General features: G+C 45.8%; 3 protein-coding genes and 1 non-coding gene across 5 annotated transcripts; 2 read left to right on the forward strand and 2 right to left on the reverse strand.

Annotated features, from left to right (window-relative positions):
• Nucleotides 1-1,594: 1,594 nt before the first annotated feature.
• Nucleotides 1,595-4,079, forward strand: hax1 (HCLS1 associated protein X-1). The gene is made up of 7 exons (XM_017421009.2): nt 1,595-1,781; nt 2,030-2,280; nt 2,663-2,859; nt 2,965-3,028; nt 3,111-3,244; nt 3,459-3,579; nt 3,736-4,079. Exons 1-7 carry the CDS (start codon nt 1,717-1,719, stop codon nt 3,807-3,809), a joined length of 906 nt encoding a protein of 301 aa, XP_017276498.1. The 5' UTR covers nt 1,595-1,716; the 3' UTR covers nt 3,810-4,079.
• A 321-nt stretch (nt 4,080-4,400) lies between these two features.
• Nucleotides 4,401-9,287, forward strand: aqp10b (aquaporin 10b). Its single transcript, XM_017423081.3, has 6 exons — nt 4,401-4,762; nt 5,138-5,264; nt 6,895-7,032; nt 7,183-7,301; nt 7,402-7,619; nt 8,042-9,287. Exons 1-6 carry the CDS (start codon nt 4,676-4,678, stop codon nt 8,241-8,243), a joined length of 891 nt encoding a protein of 296 aa, XP_017278570.1. The 5' UTR covers nt 4,401-4,675; the 3' UTR covers nt 8,244-9,287.
• znf687b (zinc finger protein 687b) lies at nt 8,584-17,469 on the reverse strand. 2 transcript variants are annotated; one of them, XM_017423032.3, is made up of 10 exons: nt 17,275-17,469; nt 14,637-16,988; nt 13,603-13,859; nt 13,327-13,511; nt 12,927-13,103; nt 12,681-12,843; nt 11,376-11,741; nt 11,196-11,296; nt 10,763-10,847; nt 8,584-10,344 (listed from the first exon to the last, which is right to left on the reverse strand). In XM_017423032.3, the coding sequence occupies exons 1-10, from the start codon at nt 17,276-17,278 to the stop codon at nt 9,724-9,726; spliced, it is 4,311 nt and encodes a 1,436-aa protein (XP_017278521.1). In that variant the 5' UTR covers nt 17,279-17,469; the 3' UTR covers nt 8,584-9,723. The 2 variants fall into 2 exon arrangements, with proteins under 2 accessions (XP_017278521.1, XP_017278511.1); XM_017423022.3 differs by having other exon boundaries at nt 13,603-13,889.
• LOC112450859 lies at nt 12,486-12,620 on the reverse strand. The gene has a single exon (XR_003039588.1). It is a non-coding gene; the product is annotated as a small nucleolar RNA SNORA13 (small nucleolar RNA).
• Nucleotides 17,470-17,594: the final 125 nt, after the last annotated feature.

Here is a 17,594-nt window from a genome sequence, read left to right on the forward strand (position 1 = left end):
ATTGAATACCGATGGACAGAATTGTACTATCGTTTTCTTTTTGTCGGTGGTTTATTTTTTTTTTCTTTTTGTACTGTGCGTTTTAAAGATTTAAATGGATAAAATTGTCTTGTACATATATAAAAAAAACAAGTACTGTAGTCCCTGTTTGTCAATGGCTTTCTCTTTTTTCCTTCTCAAATCCTTGCAGACTTGTTAGCTTTTTTTTGTTTGTTTCATTTTATTATTTTGTAAAAATATATAAATATTAAGTAAATAAACAAGAAAAAGGCATTTTCATCATTTTGGATGTTAATGTCTTTTAATAAACAATTTCTTGTGGCTTGTGAATACGGCAGCATTTCTTATATTTCTGGTGTTCGTGTCGCTCAGGGCTTCAAATCTCTGTTTAATTTAACCAAATGCAAGTATATTTTACTTATTATTTTACAAAGGTAGATTTCAGTAATATAGGTTAATAGAAGAAAGCATCTTAATCTAAAAAGAAATAAATGTCTTTGATGACCATAAAGCTACAATTCTGATGAGGTTGACTCCTGACTGACTGAAAACACTCCTGGATTAATCAAACCTGCTCTGAGGCTGGTTCAATTTGCACAATTAATCGTCATTTATGTGTCACAGCTTTGTAAAGCCAAATAAATGACTGGTTAAACCAGAATAACCTGAAAATCTCAGTTTAAATGCCCCCAAGTATGCTTTTAAAATGGTCCCCAGGATTCATGGAGTAACTGAATAAATTTAAAAAGAACTTTATTAAATTTAGTTTTAATGTAGTCTTGTAGTTAAATTTGCTACAGTGTGTCCTAGTCCAACACTTTCATTTAATAATTTTATATAAACTACTTTTAAGACAAACATTTTAGATAAAAGTATCTACTGAAAGGACGAGTATACATTCATGAAAATCAACTTTACTTGAAAATATTTACACTTCAGTTTAGAAAGACAAGTATGAAAGTCCATTTCTGCCACTTTGATTTAAAAATTGTCATAATTGAGATACTATCTTAAAATTAAGACTTGCTATCAAATTATAACAAAGAATGACTTGGCCTCTCATAATTCTGACTTAGTATCTTAAATTGATATGTTAAATCACGTTTATTATATTTGATATATTATACATCCTCAATTTGAAATAATTCCTGATAATTAAGACTTTAAAGGGAAAAAAAAGTGGCGAAAATGCGATTCCGTACAAAACCTTCAATACGCCAGTGTTCCGTGCATGTCAAAAGCCCAGGAAGTTAATTTATATTACGAATATAAAGCAAAAATATATAAAATAAACGTCTTCATTTTTGAGTGGATTTGTGTTTTTAAAAAGTTATTTTGTGGTGTAGAAGTCCTTTAACTAAGTAAAATAACGAGACGTAACGTTCTTGCGTAAAAACATTACGCCGTAAAGCATTATTTTTTCATAACACGCTTTGTTTGTTTTTATTAGACTTTTAATTTAAAAATTGTGGTTTGGCAGATATGTTGGCGGTCTAAAAGCAAAAAAAAAAAACGAAAGATTTTTGAGTTAAAAAAAAAAGACTTTCGGGCGCATTGTTTACGTTATTTACGGTAATGTAACGCTTTACGACAGTTTGCGTCATCCAGAACGCTTTACGGCTCTGTTGACATTTGCTGTCGTCCAGTAGCTTCTCGCTAGCAGCTGTTCAACTTTCATATTATGGTTTAGTTTTTTTCTGCCAAAGCTGCCAATAAATGAGCGTTTTTGATTTGTTTCGCGGGTTCTTCGGGGTCCCTGGAGGCCATTATCGAGGCCGAAGGTGAGTTTGTCGAGTCCAGGTCGGTAAAGTAGCAGAAGTTCGTTACCAGATGGTGCGTGTTAGGTAAGCAAGTGGCTGCAAAGGACGAGATTAGGTTATTTTATCTGCCAGGAAAACCACAGGGGTCCCTCAGCTAACACGGCTTCTGTTTTATTTAAGCTCAAGTGTAATACGATTGAGTTTGTCAGGGTCTATTAAAGTAACCGTTAAACCGTTAGTAACGGACACCTAACCTGGTTTTTATTTAGGGACCCCTTCTTCGATGCCATGACGCACGATGAGGATGAAGACGACGAGGACGAAGATGGTTTCTATTACGACGGGTTCAGAAGGGACCAACAGGACCCCTTCGACGACAGCCTGAGGTTCGGCTTCAGCTTCGGTCCGGACGGGATGAGGTTCCAGGAGCCTGCGGTGTTCGGACACGCCCTCAGGGAGATGGAGGAGATTTTCTCCCAGCTGGGCCGCTGGGAGGGGTACTCGGCTTCGGGATCCTTCGGTATGAAAACAGAACACAGATGTGTGTGTTCCTGTGGGGAACATAAGGGCTTTGGGTCAGGGATTCTCCCAGCCTGTGCAGAGTAATCTGAGTTATAAAACAAAACTTTTCATGTCGTCAAAAGCAAAATCAGAGCACCTAAACTCTCCTTTGGATGGGACTCTTCGGGATCCTCAAAACAAATTATGGCTTTCTCTCTTTATATTTAATATCACAGCTGTTAAAACAAAATTAAATGAGATTTTCTTCTGATTTTCCACTATTTTCCTTGTCTAATGTCCCACAGTCTAATGTGAAGTACTGAGGTGGATCATGAACTCAAAACTCTTACTCACCTAAATATGTTTTCTTCTTGGGTTCAAATCTTGCTGCTACAATTTAGGCGTTCCCAGAATCATGCCGCCGCCCCCTCAGGACAGAGGTGGAGGCAGCGGGAACCCTCTGAGGGACTTCATGCTCAAATCGCCCGATGGAGACACGCGGGGAGCGTACAGAGACGCCCCGAGGGACATGCAGCCTTCCTACGAGTCACCAGAATTCCCTCCTTTGCCTTTTCATGGCTGGAGACCTTTCTCCAAGGTGCAGGAGTCGGATTGATCCTGAAAGTTTGTCCAGCAGGACTTTGCTTCTGTTAAAACTGGTTTATTGTAACTATCAGCTCGGATTTCCTTGTTTCTCTAACAGTTCAATGATATTTGGCGACAAGGACCACAGAAAACTCCAGACGAGGAGCCCAAAGTAGACAGAGGTAGGCAACATTTTTACCTACATATATATACATACATATTTTTATCTTTTAAGACTATATATTTTAATCTGATCCCAATCAGATCTGGACTCTGCGGTATCATCCGGTGGCCTGGATCAGATTCTGACTCCACCTGCAGGTCAGGGACCGAGCCAGCCCAGAACCCGATCGTTCTTCCACTCGGTCACCGTCACTAAGGTGGTGAAGCCTGACGGGGTGAGTTTTCTTTAACGCTCCTCAGCTGTAAAATTTATGCTTTAAACATCCAAGAGATGTCTGATAGGATAGAATGTGATGTTGCTGACGGGGAGCCATGAGCAGCTTCCAGAGGCGGCTGCAGGAAAAACTCCATCGAACAGTCAGAAAAAAACAAACTGCCCGAAACGCAGATGAAATGTCTTATCCACGTTTCTCTGTGTGTGTGTGTCAGACTGTGGAGGAGCGGCGGACGGTCAGAGACGGACAGGGAAACGAGGAGACCACGGTGTCTCGCTCAGGAGGTCCCGGGATCCTGGAGGGACCGGACCATCAGACCGGACCTGTGGGTCCAGGTCAGTTTTTAAACTAAACATATTAAAGAAGATCTTTTAGCTCTAACAGCTCAGTTTCAGCTTCTTCAGCTAGTTTTAGCAGTCGTTCGGCGCTCTGCGTTTACACTGCCTCTCGTTTTTATTGCCTTCATTATGTTTTTGTTTATTTTGTTCCAGGTGATCCGCTTCGGTTCTCAGACCTGCGGGACGACGACTCTTTGTTCTCCAAGTTCTTTGGAGGATTTAAATAACATGTAAATTAAAACATCCCCTCTGGACTCGTCAGCTTCAGCTCTTGTTTCCGTTTCTCTTCAGCTCTGTGTTTGATTATTTATAGGCAGACGGGTAAATGATCCCTATTTGCCAAAACAAATTGATTTGTTGACGATAAACAGACTATTTCTTACAAACCGAGACTCATCGGACGATGAGGAGTTCAGTTAAAGTGGTTTATTTTTGTAAAGTCTCTCAGAGCGTGGGTGTTACTGAGCGAGGAATCAAATAAAGATTTAATATATTCATCCAGTTGTTTGCCTCGTGTTTTTAGTCCTCAGAAACTATTCTTCAAAAGTCTCATTTAAACTTGTGTTCTGCTGCTGCTATTTGTGCTCGTAAATAACCGTAGAAGTTTATGTAAATGCTCTTGGCTCTGCTCAGACCAACCGTTAGCTCGTCAGTCCGGTCAGAATTAAGCTCAGCTTCTCCAAACTGAGCTACCCGCAACTATTCATAACCCTTTCACAGAACCCCTGTTCAAACCATCTGAGCTGTTTCTTTAAGAATCAGAGAGGATAAAAAAAAAAACGGATCAGTGTGAGCATAACCAATCAATCAGAGTTAATTGCAATCAGCTGTGCTGGAGCCGGTCTCAGTCCTGGATCCTGGATCAGTCCTGGATCATGGGTTGTGGGTACTGCTGCAGTGATTTGTGTCTCAGCAGCTCCTGCAAACGTCTTCCCTGCAGGAGCAAAACTCCTCAGCCTGGTAATAAACCGTGTGACGTAACGACAACTCCAGCCCGAGAGGTCGAACTCTGCTCAGAGAGGCTGAAGGCTCAGACCTGCCGGATCTCTGAAGAACTCGCCTGGGGCTGAACCACTGAAGGTACAGCTGGAGGATGGAGAGGCTGCTGAGAAAGTGTCGGATCCAGAACCGACTGGTCAGGGAGTGCATGGCCGAATGTCTCGGAGCTTACGTCCTGATTGTGAGTATCTGTGTGACATGCTGTCACCATATTCAAAGTGTTCAGCAGTTTCCTTTAAAAGACGAAACTCCTTTAGGTGAAAACTTGGATAACTGTGTAGGACTTTGTCCCGGTTACAAGACACGGTGGGTGAAAGGAGGTGTAACAACGTGTTGGACAGTTGTTTTAGCCCTAATGACTGTCTCCTCTGCCAGAGCAATAAACATTTACAGAGCAGACCATAAAGCAGGTTAATCAGAAATGAAGTTAATAAAAAAGCAGCTTGTCTGTGAGAAGAATGTCCTGCTTTAACTGACTGGTGTAAATCTGAACAACAGTTTGTTTTTCAGACATCGTTAAGTTATATACTCCTGAAACCACATCTTCTGCTTACAGCTGTTCGGATGTGGCTCTGCAGCCCAGGTGACCACGTCTCAGCAACAAAACGGCCAGTATCTGTCCATCAACCTGGGGTTTGCTCTGGGGGTGACGTTCGGGGTGTTTGTGTCCCGCGGAGTCTCAGGTAAGACGCAGACCTTACAGAAAACAGAAGGTAAACACGGCTGGGTGAACATGTTTGTGTTTAATTTGAATTTAAATCGAATCTGAAGATCTTAGATCTGAATGAACTTGGATAAAAGCCCTGAAATAATCTGCAACAAAAAATCAGCCAAATATCAGACTAAACTGATGTTTTGTGCATAAAGGAAACTTTATTAAGGAATTCCTGGGTTTAAAACGGACACTTTTTTTTATACCCATCTCTGCACTGCAACAAAATTCACCCAATTGAATTCACAATAAAGTATATATAAAGGATTACTCAACTGAACTTAATTACTATAAAACAAGCCTAACTTGGTGCTTTTACAAAACAGGCAGGTACAGAATTAGACATGACATTAAAAAGCAAAAATACCAGAGCGCATAAAAACAAGAATGTAAAACATAAAGTTAACAATAAAAACAGAATACAATAAATCAGAATATACATAAAATACACAACTGATAGATAAAACTGTGATGTAGTCAGCATAACAGTGATAATTAATATTCTATTTCCTAATATTTAGCCTAAAAGGACATACAGTACATAAAGAAAACAGAACTGGACTCGTACAGAACCCTGAGGAACGCCATGATTGAGTCTGCTACCTGAAGAGGACACATTATAGACATGTGTAATTATATGTATTTACATTGCAAAACTCATTTACTACCTGACAGGAAGCCCGATCTTTCCTCTAGCTTAACAGCCCAAATTATTTGCACGACACAGACTACCTGTAACCCTCACTTCATACCAACAGCAACAACGTCTTCATATAAATAAATATTACAACAAAAATCAGTCAAGTTTTTTTCTCCAAACACTCCCTTTCATGCTTCATGTGTCTCAGATTTGGTTTTTAATCGGCCTTCAGAGGCGTTAAAGCTGCTTCAAAACAAGTAAACAAACCAAGATGTTGGACTCTGATACAGAGCAGTGATTCCTGACCCTGGTCCTCGAGGAACACCATCCTGCATGTTTTAGTTGTTTCCCTGCTTTGACACACCTGATTTGAATGAGTGAGTGATTAACAGGCTTCTGCAGACACTGAAGACATTCCGAAGATCAGGGAAACGATAAAAACATGCATGATGGCTTTATCTATCCCATTCACATTATGAACCTATTTTAACTTGGGTCAGTCAGATAAATCTGGGTTGAAGCAGGCCAAGGCTGCCATCTTGATCCGTTTCTCCTGACTTGTCGAGGTGTTTTCCACTTCCTGCTCTTTTAAGGAGCATATTGTTTCATTTTAACTCCGTCAGTCCATAAAACGTATTTTTGAGATGCAGCAGGCTTGTTTAGAGGCAAATTTTTCTGTGGAAGAGGCAACCCCAGCGTACCTGGTACTTACAGAATACATCTTGCTACCAAAAGTCAGGATTCATGAAGCCATCACCCTTAACTAGTTCAAGTCTCAGACTTCCTTACGTTTCTTGTTGTACAAACTCTTCCAAATTTCTCATATGTGCATGCAAAGTGCATTTAGGATTTTTATTTATTTATTTCCCAAATCTTAAGGAATACTGTAGAACAAAACATTGTTGATTTACATCCCATTTTAAACTTTACCATTAATTTATTTATCCTTTTTTCCCCCAAGGTGCTCACCTGAACCCTGCGGTTACGCTGAGCCTGTGCGCTCTGGGCAGATGTTCGTGGCTCAGACTACCTTTCTACACCTTCTTCCAGGTGCTCGGGTGCTTTCTGGCTGCAGCCACGGTGGGTCTGCAGTACTACGGTGAGCCTCCCTGCAGTACTTCAGAACTCGCTGCATGTCACCAGTAAACGAGCCGTCCTCAGTGTTGGGCTGAGCTCATTCCTTTGTTTTTGGGGCTGTACTGGAGGAAAGGGTTACTCTTCAGTTTTGCTGAGCTTCATGTGTTTACAGATGCCATCCAGATGTTCGGCGGGGGTCAGCTGACGGTGACGGGTCCCACCGCCACAGCAGGAATATTCTCAACCTACCCGGCTGGCTACCTCAGCTTGTGGGGAGGAATTGTTGACCAGGTCAGTTACTCTTTTATCATTTGATCCCGTGCAGCAGTATAAGACACCCAAATCTGTCAAACTATCGTTTTTTTTCTGTATTTTACTTTTTGTTCCTCAGATAATCGGCACCGCTGCCCTGCTGCTGTGCATCCTGGCGGTCGGGGACCAGAGGAACACCTCCATCCCTAACTGCCTCCAGCCGCTCCTGGCCGGAGCGTCGGTGCTGGTCATCGGCATCTCCATGGGCTCAAACTGCGGCTACGCTCTGAACCCGGCCAGGGACTTTGGACCCCGACTCTTCACTTACATCGCCGGCTGGGGAGAAGATGTCTTCAGGTTAGTAGTTTGTCTGATTATCTCATGCTGCGTAAAAGGCAAAGGGCGAACGATCATTTTTTTTGTCATTCTGTTAGCAAAATATCTCATGAACCAGTAGATGGAATTTAATGAAACTTTTTAGGAAACAATCATTGGATGTGCCTCTAATGCTGATTAACTTTGGAGCCAAATTAACACAAAAATGACTAATTCCGTTAATTTTAGGCACTGAGCTACAATTTCTAGCTGAAAGTCAATCACAACACATACTTCAAAGTAAGATTTGACCCAAACTACTTTATTTCCCAGCATTATATGATGATCTGAGTCTAAAACTCTGGCATGAAAGGCGGCGGGTGATATGCATTCCTTCAAAGAATTTCCTTTTTTTTATTTTCCCCATGAAATGGACTCAAGTCTGGTGTTTCCTCTGCAAACAGGGCCGGAGGAGGCTGGTGGTGGGTGCCCATCGTCGCCCCCTGCGTCGGCGCGCTGCTGGGGGCTCTGATCTACGAGCTGCTGGTCGAAGTCCACCATCCTCCCCCTTCGGCTGGGGGCCCGAGCTCAAGCCGGGAGGCTCCCGAGGAGAAAGGGGGAGTGGAACTGGAGGGAGTGAAACCAGATGGTGGAAAACCCGTTTAAGTGACCAACATTAGGAGGGAACTGTCTGTCACTGCACTTTAAAACATGGGCTGGGATTAACTGCCGATGATCTGATCGCTGCATCTGTTTCAGTCAAATATTTTAGGATTATCATGACATTATTTACCCTTAAACTATCAGTAATTGATCTACTGGAATAGTTCCTCAGAAGAGGATTGTTGACTTCCTGCTGGTGTTATCGCGCTTATTACAGCTATTTATGGTTATAAACTTTATAGTTTCAGATCATTATGCTACAGCATACCTTTAAAGATTACATTTGTTAATTATAAACAGATGGCTTAAAAAAGCCCTCCAAATGACAGAAACTTCAGCCCCCTTTTTGATATCTTTTCCACATTTATTTCCAAACAGCACAGAAGTGTATGGCATTTCAGCAAGCAGACCACAACCATGGAAAAGAAAATGATGTGAAACTTCCACTACTGAGCTATATAAATATGATATGACATATAAAAAAGATACAAACAGAAGAATTATTTTTTTGTTTTGTTTTCCCCCACTCGTAGGCCTCCATCGTGTGATGCTGAAGGCTGGAAAATACAAAAGAAAAGTGAGTACAGCGAGCACTGATCCTGTAGTTAGAAAAGAACCGTCTCAGAGAGATAAACGTTTTGTTTTTCATACACGTTAAGACGACAACCCCCTCAGTCTCCTTCTTCGTAATTACAATGTGTAGCTAACTCTGCAGGGGGGCTTTTTTTTGTTTTTTCCATTTTTCTTTTAACCATGAACCAGTTTTTAGGGAGAAGAAACAAAAAAAGGAAACGGTACGAGTACAAATACTACATATATTCACATTATCATAGCAAGTTACTAAAACCAGAACACTTTCTTAGTGTAATTATATGTATTTACATGGCAAAACTCATTTACTACCTGACAGGAAGCCCGATCTTTCCTCTAGCTTAACATCACAAGTTATTTGCACGACACAGACTACCTGTAACCCTCAGTTTCTCATCGCGTCTCCGTTGCACTAACATCATACCAACAGCAACAACGTTTTCATATAAATAAATATTGCAACATAAAAATCAGTGTCAATTTTTTTTTTTTCTCCAAACACTCCCTTTCATGCTTCATGTGTCTCAGATTTAGTTTTAATCAGCCTTCAGAGGCGTTAAAGCTGCTTCAAAACAAGTAAACAAACCAAGAGGATGGACTTTGAGGCAAGCAGCGTGGATGTGACGTGACGTGGAGGAGTGTAGTGTGAGGTGTGTGTTTTGCAAACAGGCATGTGGCTACAGTCAGTGCAGAGTGTGAGTGCTGGAAATGTGTTAGACACAGTATGGCTGATAGAAATGTTTTACTCGGGGAAGTGTTTCTGATCAAACATGCAGTTAGAGGTGCCACAGAGAGTAAAATGCTTCTCGTCGCTTTAAAAGAATCTGCACAGGAGCAGCTGTGGTTCCTCGACATTCGTGTCCTGCAGCCTCAGCTGACCCACCCCGCCGCCCTACTGGGGCTTGTCTGTCTTGTGCGCCGTGAGGAAGGCCATGCCGTGGGTCCTGAAGTGCGTGTTGAGGTCAGTCACCTTGTCGAAACGCCGGCCGCACACCCTGCAGCTCAGGTTCCCGTCTCCGTCCTCCGCCTGCGCCAGGGGGGAGGCGGCGAGGGAGGCGTCCGGGGAGCAGGGGGCACCGCGCTCGGCGTCGCCCTGGGTGTCGCGCACCCTGTGAGTGATGAAGCGGTGCCTGCCGAGAGAGCCGGCCGACGCGAAGCACACGCCGCACTGCAGGCACTGGAAGGAAGCGGTGTCGCCGCGGTGTTGCGGGATGTGGCGCTGGAACTCCGCCCCGTCCTCCGTGGAGAAGCCGCAGGGGACGCAGCGGAAAATGTTGTCTTCCTCCTCTAACTCGCCCGGTGCTGACGACGTGGACGCCACAGAGGCTCTGGTTCTCTTTGCGGGACCGCCGCCGCCGCCACCGCCGCCACCGCCGCCACCACCATCTTCTGAGGCGTTTTCCTCTTCATCTGCTGCCCTGCCTGCAGGGGGGCCAACTTCACCGTCCTGCTCTGAGGAGCTGCCGGGTCCTTCTCCTCCTGTAGCTGCACGCTTCCTGGTCAGAGGGGGACCCTGAGGGACAACAATACTTCAGATACTGTGGACTAGTACTGTTTCACAACAAGAAACCACATTTTCTGTGGAAACGCTGAGCGCTGAACGACTCCTGAAGAGGCTGAAACTGAACCATCAGAGCTGAAGGTGGCCAAAGTCTCGCTAAAAAGTAAAAAAAAAAAGTCTGCTGATCTCAACCTATTTCTATGGGGGAAATACTTGTAAATAAAAAAATATTTTCAAAAGTATAAAAGTTACAAACATCAAAAGTCATAGCAGCTACCTCCTGTACGAGTTGAACTTTTTGATATATGGTTTGGCTAAAACAGCATAAAGTAGGCAGTAAACAGTATCACTGAATCAGTAAAACCAGTCAGCTCAGAATGATTAAAACGTGATCAGGAGGAAGCACTTCAGAGCGTAAAACCCGACTCACTTGTCCGTCTGTTCTGTGATGAAGCCGGATGTGTTTGTCCAGCAAGAACCGACTGCCAAATGTGCGTTTGCCTTCTGTGCAAAACCTGAAGAAACACATTGAGAGGTGTTTAAACTCATTAAAATGACTTTTGGAAGATTTAGAACTCTGCCTTTAAAAACACTTAAAAGAAAATAACACTGATCCTTGTTTCCTGAAAGACTAGACTAAAAAACAATGTAAAACTCTAATACTGCCATCTAGTGGTCAAAATGAGTTACGTTCACTGGACCAACAACAATTTGGCTTTTTTTTACCCAGAAGTCAAAATGCAAACTATGCAGACATTAGTTGTGACGTAATTGTTTGTTTTGTTAATTTAATTCCAGGGGAATAATTTAAAATAACAGATGTGCGCCTTTATGCCGAACATGAAACATCTACAGTGACTCACTGGCAGTGGAAGACTCTTTTGTTGCCCTCATGAATGACACGTTCATGGCGTCGCAGGCTGGAAGATGTGCTGAAGGTGCCTCCGCAGATACGACAGGGGAACTTTGGAGCAAAGAAACATAAAGGGTTGGTGGTTTCAGACGTAATGAGTCACATTTAGAACTGTGGGAAAACGGCTCACCTTGCCGTGCTCCATCTTCACGTGACTCTGGTAGTCTTCGTTGTCAGTGAAGGTGGTCTGACACTGAGGGCAGGTCCACTCAGTCGGAGCGCTAGAATGACAGCTACTCCCCCCGGCGGCGGCGGCGGCTGCAGAGTTTCCTCCCGGAGCCTCGTAGTCCTCATCCCCCTCGTCGTCGTCGTCCTCCTCCTCCTCTTCCTCCTCCTCCTCCTGCTCCCGCCCCCAGTCCTCGCCGTCAGAGGTGTCGGGCTTCCCGGAGGATTTGGACTTGGAGCCAGAGGGAGTGGACGAGTTGGTCGGGGCGGAGGCGGGGTTCGACGCGTCGGGCTGAGACTCCTGTTTGGCTGAGACGCCCCTGTGAGCGATCTGAGACAGAAACACGTTTCAGTCATTTATAAACATTCCAAACAGATTCCTCCCAGGGAAAAATGACATCTGAGATATAAGAAATGATGCTTTTAGATAAGAAGCCTGGCATTCTAGTTATCTGCTTTAAAAACTTTAAAAATGTTTGTATGTTTTTTATTTTCCTGTATGTTTTTTGAAGTCTAACTCCTTCTGCTTTGTGCTGTTTTAGCCGGTCATACATCAAAACATTCAGCTCATTCAGTGGATGCAGGCTGTGACTTTTGGTTAATACATTTAAATCTCAATTCCTGCAAAAACATTGTTTTCTTTGAAATCTGCTTCAACACACTGGCTCTAGTTTTGTCTTCTTATGCTACTTTTCAATAGCCTTTTGCAGCTTTTAGCTACACTCTTGCTTCTTTTAGCTTCTAGCTAGCATTTTGCTACTGTTAAAATAACCTTTTGCTGTTTGTTTTTACTTTGAGATAGTGTTTTCATACCTTTAGCTAACCTTTTGCTCCTTTCATTGTTTTAGCTAGTTTTTTTTGCTACTTTTAATCATTTAGCCAGCTTTCTGTTATTTTTGGTTTTTAGCTACTGTTTTGCTCCTTTTAGCATTTAGCTACAGTTTAGCTTCGACTGTCTTTAACAACTCAGTTTTTTCAACTTCTTCAGCAAAGTCATTCAGCCCTCAGCATTCACTGAATCTTCGCAGAAAACGCCATTTCTCCAGCTCTCTGACGAACCGTCTTGCCGCGGTGAAAATGTTCTTGGTACAGAACTTAGGACAAGGTCATCGGCGAGGAACCTTGCTAAGGCCGGTCCAAGTGTTGCTGTTTACCTTTTCTGACGCCGCGTTCATTGTAGAAAGCAATGAATGGGCAACACGTGAAGGCAAAAGGTCAACTGGTTACTGAAGCTGCGAGACACAGGAAACGTTACGGTCTGAAAACACACCTTTATGTGCTCCATCATGGAGCCCTTCTGGGCGTAGAGCTTAGTGCAGTCGGGACACTTGAACACGTGCACCTTCTGCTTGGCTAAATGAGTGTCAAAGTGCATATAGAGCAAGGGTTTCTGGGTAAAAACCGTGTCACACATCACACACTTGTAGATCATCCTAAAAAATGAGAGAAGAAACAAAAAATGAGTTACTAGAGACATTCTCAGAGGTTTTGTTCCAGGTGGAGGGCGCTCTCGTACTTGGCCTGTCCTCCGGTCAGAGTCGGGTGCTGGGTGCTGATGTGGCTCTGGGCGCTGGGGGAAGACTTGAAGGCCATGGGGCAGCTGGGACACTTGTGGAAGACCTCGCAGTGAGCTGTCTGAATGTGGGACTTGATGGAGTTCAACCCTCCGAACACGACCTGGCAGCTCGAGCACCTTGAAGCAAAACGGGACAGTTTCTCTTTGATGGATTTTATGCTTTTTTTTAAATGCTGGTTGACTTTTTGGGCCTTTCAAACAGAACATGAACAGCAACACATTGATATTTTTACCTACTTTTAACAAAAAATGTTCTGATGCTGTCTCCTAAAGAACAACGGTCCTGTTAGCGATGTCTTTTTTTCCTCTTAATGTATAAATAGAAGTGATGTTTTCACACCTGTAGCCAATGCGCCTGGCGAAATGCAGACAGGCCTCCTCCAGGTGGGTCTGGAAGCTCGCCTGCCGCGCGATTCCGCCACATTCAGGACACACGTGTGGAGCTTTGTGTTTGTGGATCCTCTGGTGGGCGGACACGGCGCACGAGTTGGGGAGCATCATGGGAGGCGAGCACTGGGTACATGTCTGCAAGACAAAACAAAAAAAAATAAACGAGAGACTTGAGCGACTACATCATACCATCATCCACGCACGGCGTCCTCGCGCCAAAACTCACCGAGTTAGGAGCTCCTCTGATCTGCTGGAAATGGGTGACCAGCTCCGTCTTGCCGGAGAACTGTGTTTGGCACTCTGGACATTTGAAGTTGTTGTACTGCAGCCCCTCGGCCTTTTTGCAGGGCAGCGGCATCAGCGCCTGGGGGCCCTGAGGCGCGCGGCGGACGGTCCGGGGCGGAGCTGTCGCGGGACACGACGCGTCCTTCATGGGGCTGGAGTTGGCAGTGGGACCCCCTGGTGTGGCGGAGGGAGAGGAGACTGGAGGAGAGGACGAAGAGGTGAGCAGGCCTGGTCAGCCAAAAAGGTGGAGAACGGAGGAGACAAACGGGGGTCACACATCAAAACGGATTTACAGAATTTAATTTAAAACGGTTAAATTTAAAAAACGCTTTAATAGGAATTATTTGTAAATTAGCAAAAGGAAACAAAAACGAAATCCAACCAAAAGTGACTTTTTTCATAATTTTTATTTTGCAAACTGAATTTTTATTATTTTTTTTGGCACTTTAGTCCTTTTCACAGGACCAAAAACAAATATTTAATAAACTAAACCATTAAAAGTATTCACTGTAATTTCATAAAGTTGGGTCATAAAAAAAACAACTAATTCCCACAATTTTTTTTCCTCATATTAATGGTTAATGCGTTTTTAAATTTAAAATTTTAAGCAAAATTTGAAAACTTTTGCCAACTATAACTTGTTTGTTTACCTACGGAAACAGCCGAAGTGACTGAAAATCGTTCAACAATGGAAGAGCCGTTAGGGAAGGAGAAATCCAACAATTTTGATATATTGGTATGAAATTAACGCTCAGATATGTGGAGTCTAATATGCGAATTAAAGTGCTTCATTTACATTGAGTGCGTACCCGCGTTTCAGCATTGCATATTAATATCTCTGGAAAACCACAGAGGAAAACTCCTTCAAACTGCACCATGCAGGGGAGCTCAGAAGAACCTTTTCCTGCCTGAGTTCACAGTTTCCAGTGACTACCTTTAAGAGCAAAAATGATGAAAAGCTCCACCTCAACTCACCACCGATTGGCGTTATGTCCTGCTGCCCGATCATCTGCTCTACGGTGACGGGCCTCATGACCAGATGTGAGCACTGCATGACCAGCCCCCGTTCCTTGTGCTCCCTGGCGTGCAGCAGCAGGCTGCACTTGTTGAAGAACGCCAGCCTCTTAGCGCAGTGGTTGCAGGTCACCTCGATGCGGAGCGACCGGCGGTCATAGTGTCGCGCCAGGCTGCGCTCCAGGGCGAAGGCATCGCCGCACTCGAGGCAGCGGTAGCCCGTGGCGGGGAGTGGAAGACCCCACTCGGGGGGCAGGGGAGCCGAGAGGTCGGGCTTGTAGCTCGGCAAAAGGTTCTTGCTGTTCAGGATTTTGTTGAACGCTTCCACCAGGCTCGACTGGCTCCGGGAGATGACGGCTCCCGTGCTGTTGACGATGGAGGCAGGTTTGTTTGGCTGGAGCGTGCTGCCTATGATGGCGCCACTACCTCCGTTAGCTGATTTGTTGGTGGCTGTGCGGACATTTATCCCACCAGCAGCCACAGAGAACTTGGGGGAGGAGGTCACCGCCGGTGTCGCAGGCAGGGCAGCGGATTTAGTGATGCTGACAGCGGCGGCAGAGACCTTCACCTTCTCAGAGGAAGCCATTTTGTTCTGGACCTTTGTGGCAGCGGCAAGCATGACGCTGCTCGCTGCGAGCGTAGAAACGGGCAGCGCATTGAGAGCGCTTACTTTCTGGGAAGATGTCATGTGACCCGGAGAGGCTTCAGGTTTTTGACTTTTGTTTGCTGGTGTCTTCTGATCCCCGGTTTGAGCTTTCGGGTCCAAGCCTTTCCCTCCAGCGCCACCTTTTGGCGCCACTCTCGTCACAGTTCTGGTGATTCCACCTGTGGAAGTTTTAATAGTTTTTATTCTGACTTTAAGGGGGCGGGACGGAGCTCCGGAGGGAACAGGTGGAGCGCTGCTTTTCTCTTCTTCGTCGGTGGATAGGCGTTTTGACTTGCCATCGTCCGCCTCCGTGTTTTCCTCACCTGTTTCCATATTTTCTCCCTTATCAGCTTTGCCATCAACCATCCTATCGATCCCGTTCCCGACCTCCATCTCTTCCTCCTCGTCTTTCGGCTCCCGCAGCTCCGAGGGCAGTGGCGTGGAGGCCACGGCGGGACTGGAACATCTCTTGGCCGTGGCCTGAGCTGCTGAATTCGGTGTCTCCGGTTCTGGACTCTCCGGTGAATCCCTCTCTTCGATCACGTGCTCCGGGTGTCTCTCCTCCACCTGGGGACTCTCGGTGGAGCCGGACTGCGGGGCCGATGAAGTCAGAGACGATCCTGAAGGAGTGTCGCCGGGTTTAGGTTGAGATGCGGCGGAGGACGTTGGCTGCGCCGAGACAGGATCAGACTTGTAGCGTCGGCTCAGCTGAGTGCAGGTCGGCGAGTCGGGGTTCTCCTGGATCACCAGCGGACTCCCCAGGTCAGCATCAGAATCCTCCTCCTCCACCTGGTGGTGCTGGAATCCGGCAGTGCCGCTTTTGGGAGCTCCGTTAAAGGGCTGGGATGAGTGCAGCGGGTGTGACGAGGGCGCAGAAGGCGGAGCTGAAAGCAGGGGCTTGGAAGGTGGGAAAAAAGGTAAGGATAGTCCCACAGGCCCACCAGCAGCCAGGGGGGGCGACCCCGCCGACAGAGAGGAAGACGTAGGTAAAGATGCTTTGACCCCATCTGCCCTTTCTTGACCCGTGTCCTGCTGCTGTTGGTGTTGCTGCTGCAGAAGCTGCATCTTTCTGGCCCGGCCCACAGGATCTCCAGAACCCTGCGCCACGAGTGGCTTAAGTCTGTTGAAAATGTTGGCGCCCTGCTTGTGGGACTTCGCCGTACTGGCACCAGCTGCTTCTGCGGACACTTTAGGGGTGCTCATGGACCAGGGCGCACCGTTAGACTGGACCTGGCTGAGGGGGAGTGGCGTGGAGACGCCAGACGCTCCAAAGCCGTTGTGATTGAGTGCGTCGGAATCCGCCATCCCGGGAGCACACGCTCCAAGTCGAGGACCCACATCCGGCCCTGCGATCACATCGATGGGGTGCTGGTCTGTCTCCCCCTCTCCTCCGTCCACTGTCTCGTGACGGACTTTGTTCTTCACGATCACGCTCACAATCGAGGTGTCCGCCTGGGGGTCCGAGGGACTTGGCGGTCTCAGGGATGACCCGACGCCCACCACGTTTTCCGGCTTTCCCAGAGGTGCCCCCGCAGCGCCGTGGGGGCCTTCCGCTTCATCGGGGGCGGACTGGATGGCCTCCTTGGCATCTATGTCTGGGATATCGAACGCTGCCAGTAGGTCATCAAAATCTGGGGTCTTCATGTCCCCCATACCGGGATCGACTCCTGTGAAGACAAAAATTCACACACCTGTGATACTGACAATGAACTGGAGTCATGACTGGCTACAAAAACCAAAACAGCCACATGCAAATATTAGAGACAGACGCTGTGTCCGGATATCAGAAGTCACACAAGGACATTTAGTAAACACAAAACCAATGCCAGGTTATCACGGAAGCAGGCTAGCAAGTCTTAAGGACCCTGCATTAGCATTCACTTAGCCGGCTAGTCTGCTAGCAGCAGCGTTCCTGCAGCCAAACCCTTATTTTTCAGTGACAGGAATATTTACCCATGAATGGAAAACGCTGCTTTAATTATGCTTTCGGAACACGTTAGTTTCATTAGCAGGGGGGGCGCTTATAAGCCGCGCTACAGCCGAGACAGCGTTTTGCATCGACGGGAGGGGGGGGGAGCTCCGTTATTTTTTTTTTTTTCTGTTTTGAGCTAGCAGCATATTCCTTTCCGTCTTAGGCTGCTGGCCGCTGAGCTCCAGCCAGCACGGAGAGGGGTCATTCAGCTAACAAGCTAACGTTCGTCTCAAAAAAAAAAAAAAAGCCAACAGAAGCGGCTCGCCCACGGGGGGGCTTCCCCGCAGGCCCCACCCCCCCC

The sequence above is a fragment of the Kryptolebias marmoratus genome, linkage group LG5 (assembly GCF_001649575.2).
Source record: "Kryptolebias marmoratus isolate JLee-2015 linkage group LG5, ASM164957v2, whole genome shotgun sequence".
Taxonomy (NCBI): domain Eukaryota; kingdom Metazoa; phylum Chordata; class Actinopteri; order Cyprinodontiformes; family Rivulidae; genus Kryptolebias; species Kryptolebias marmoratus.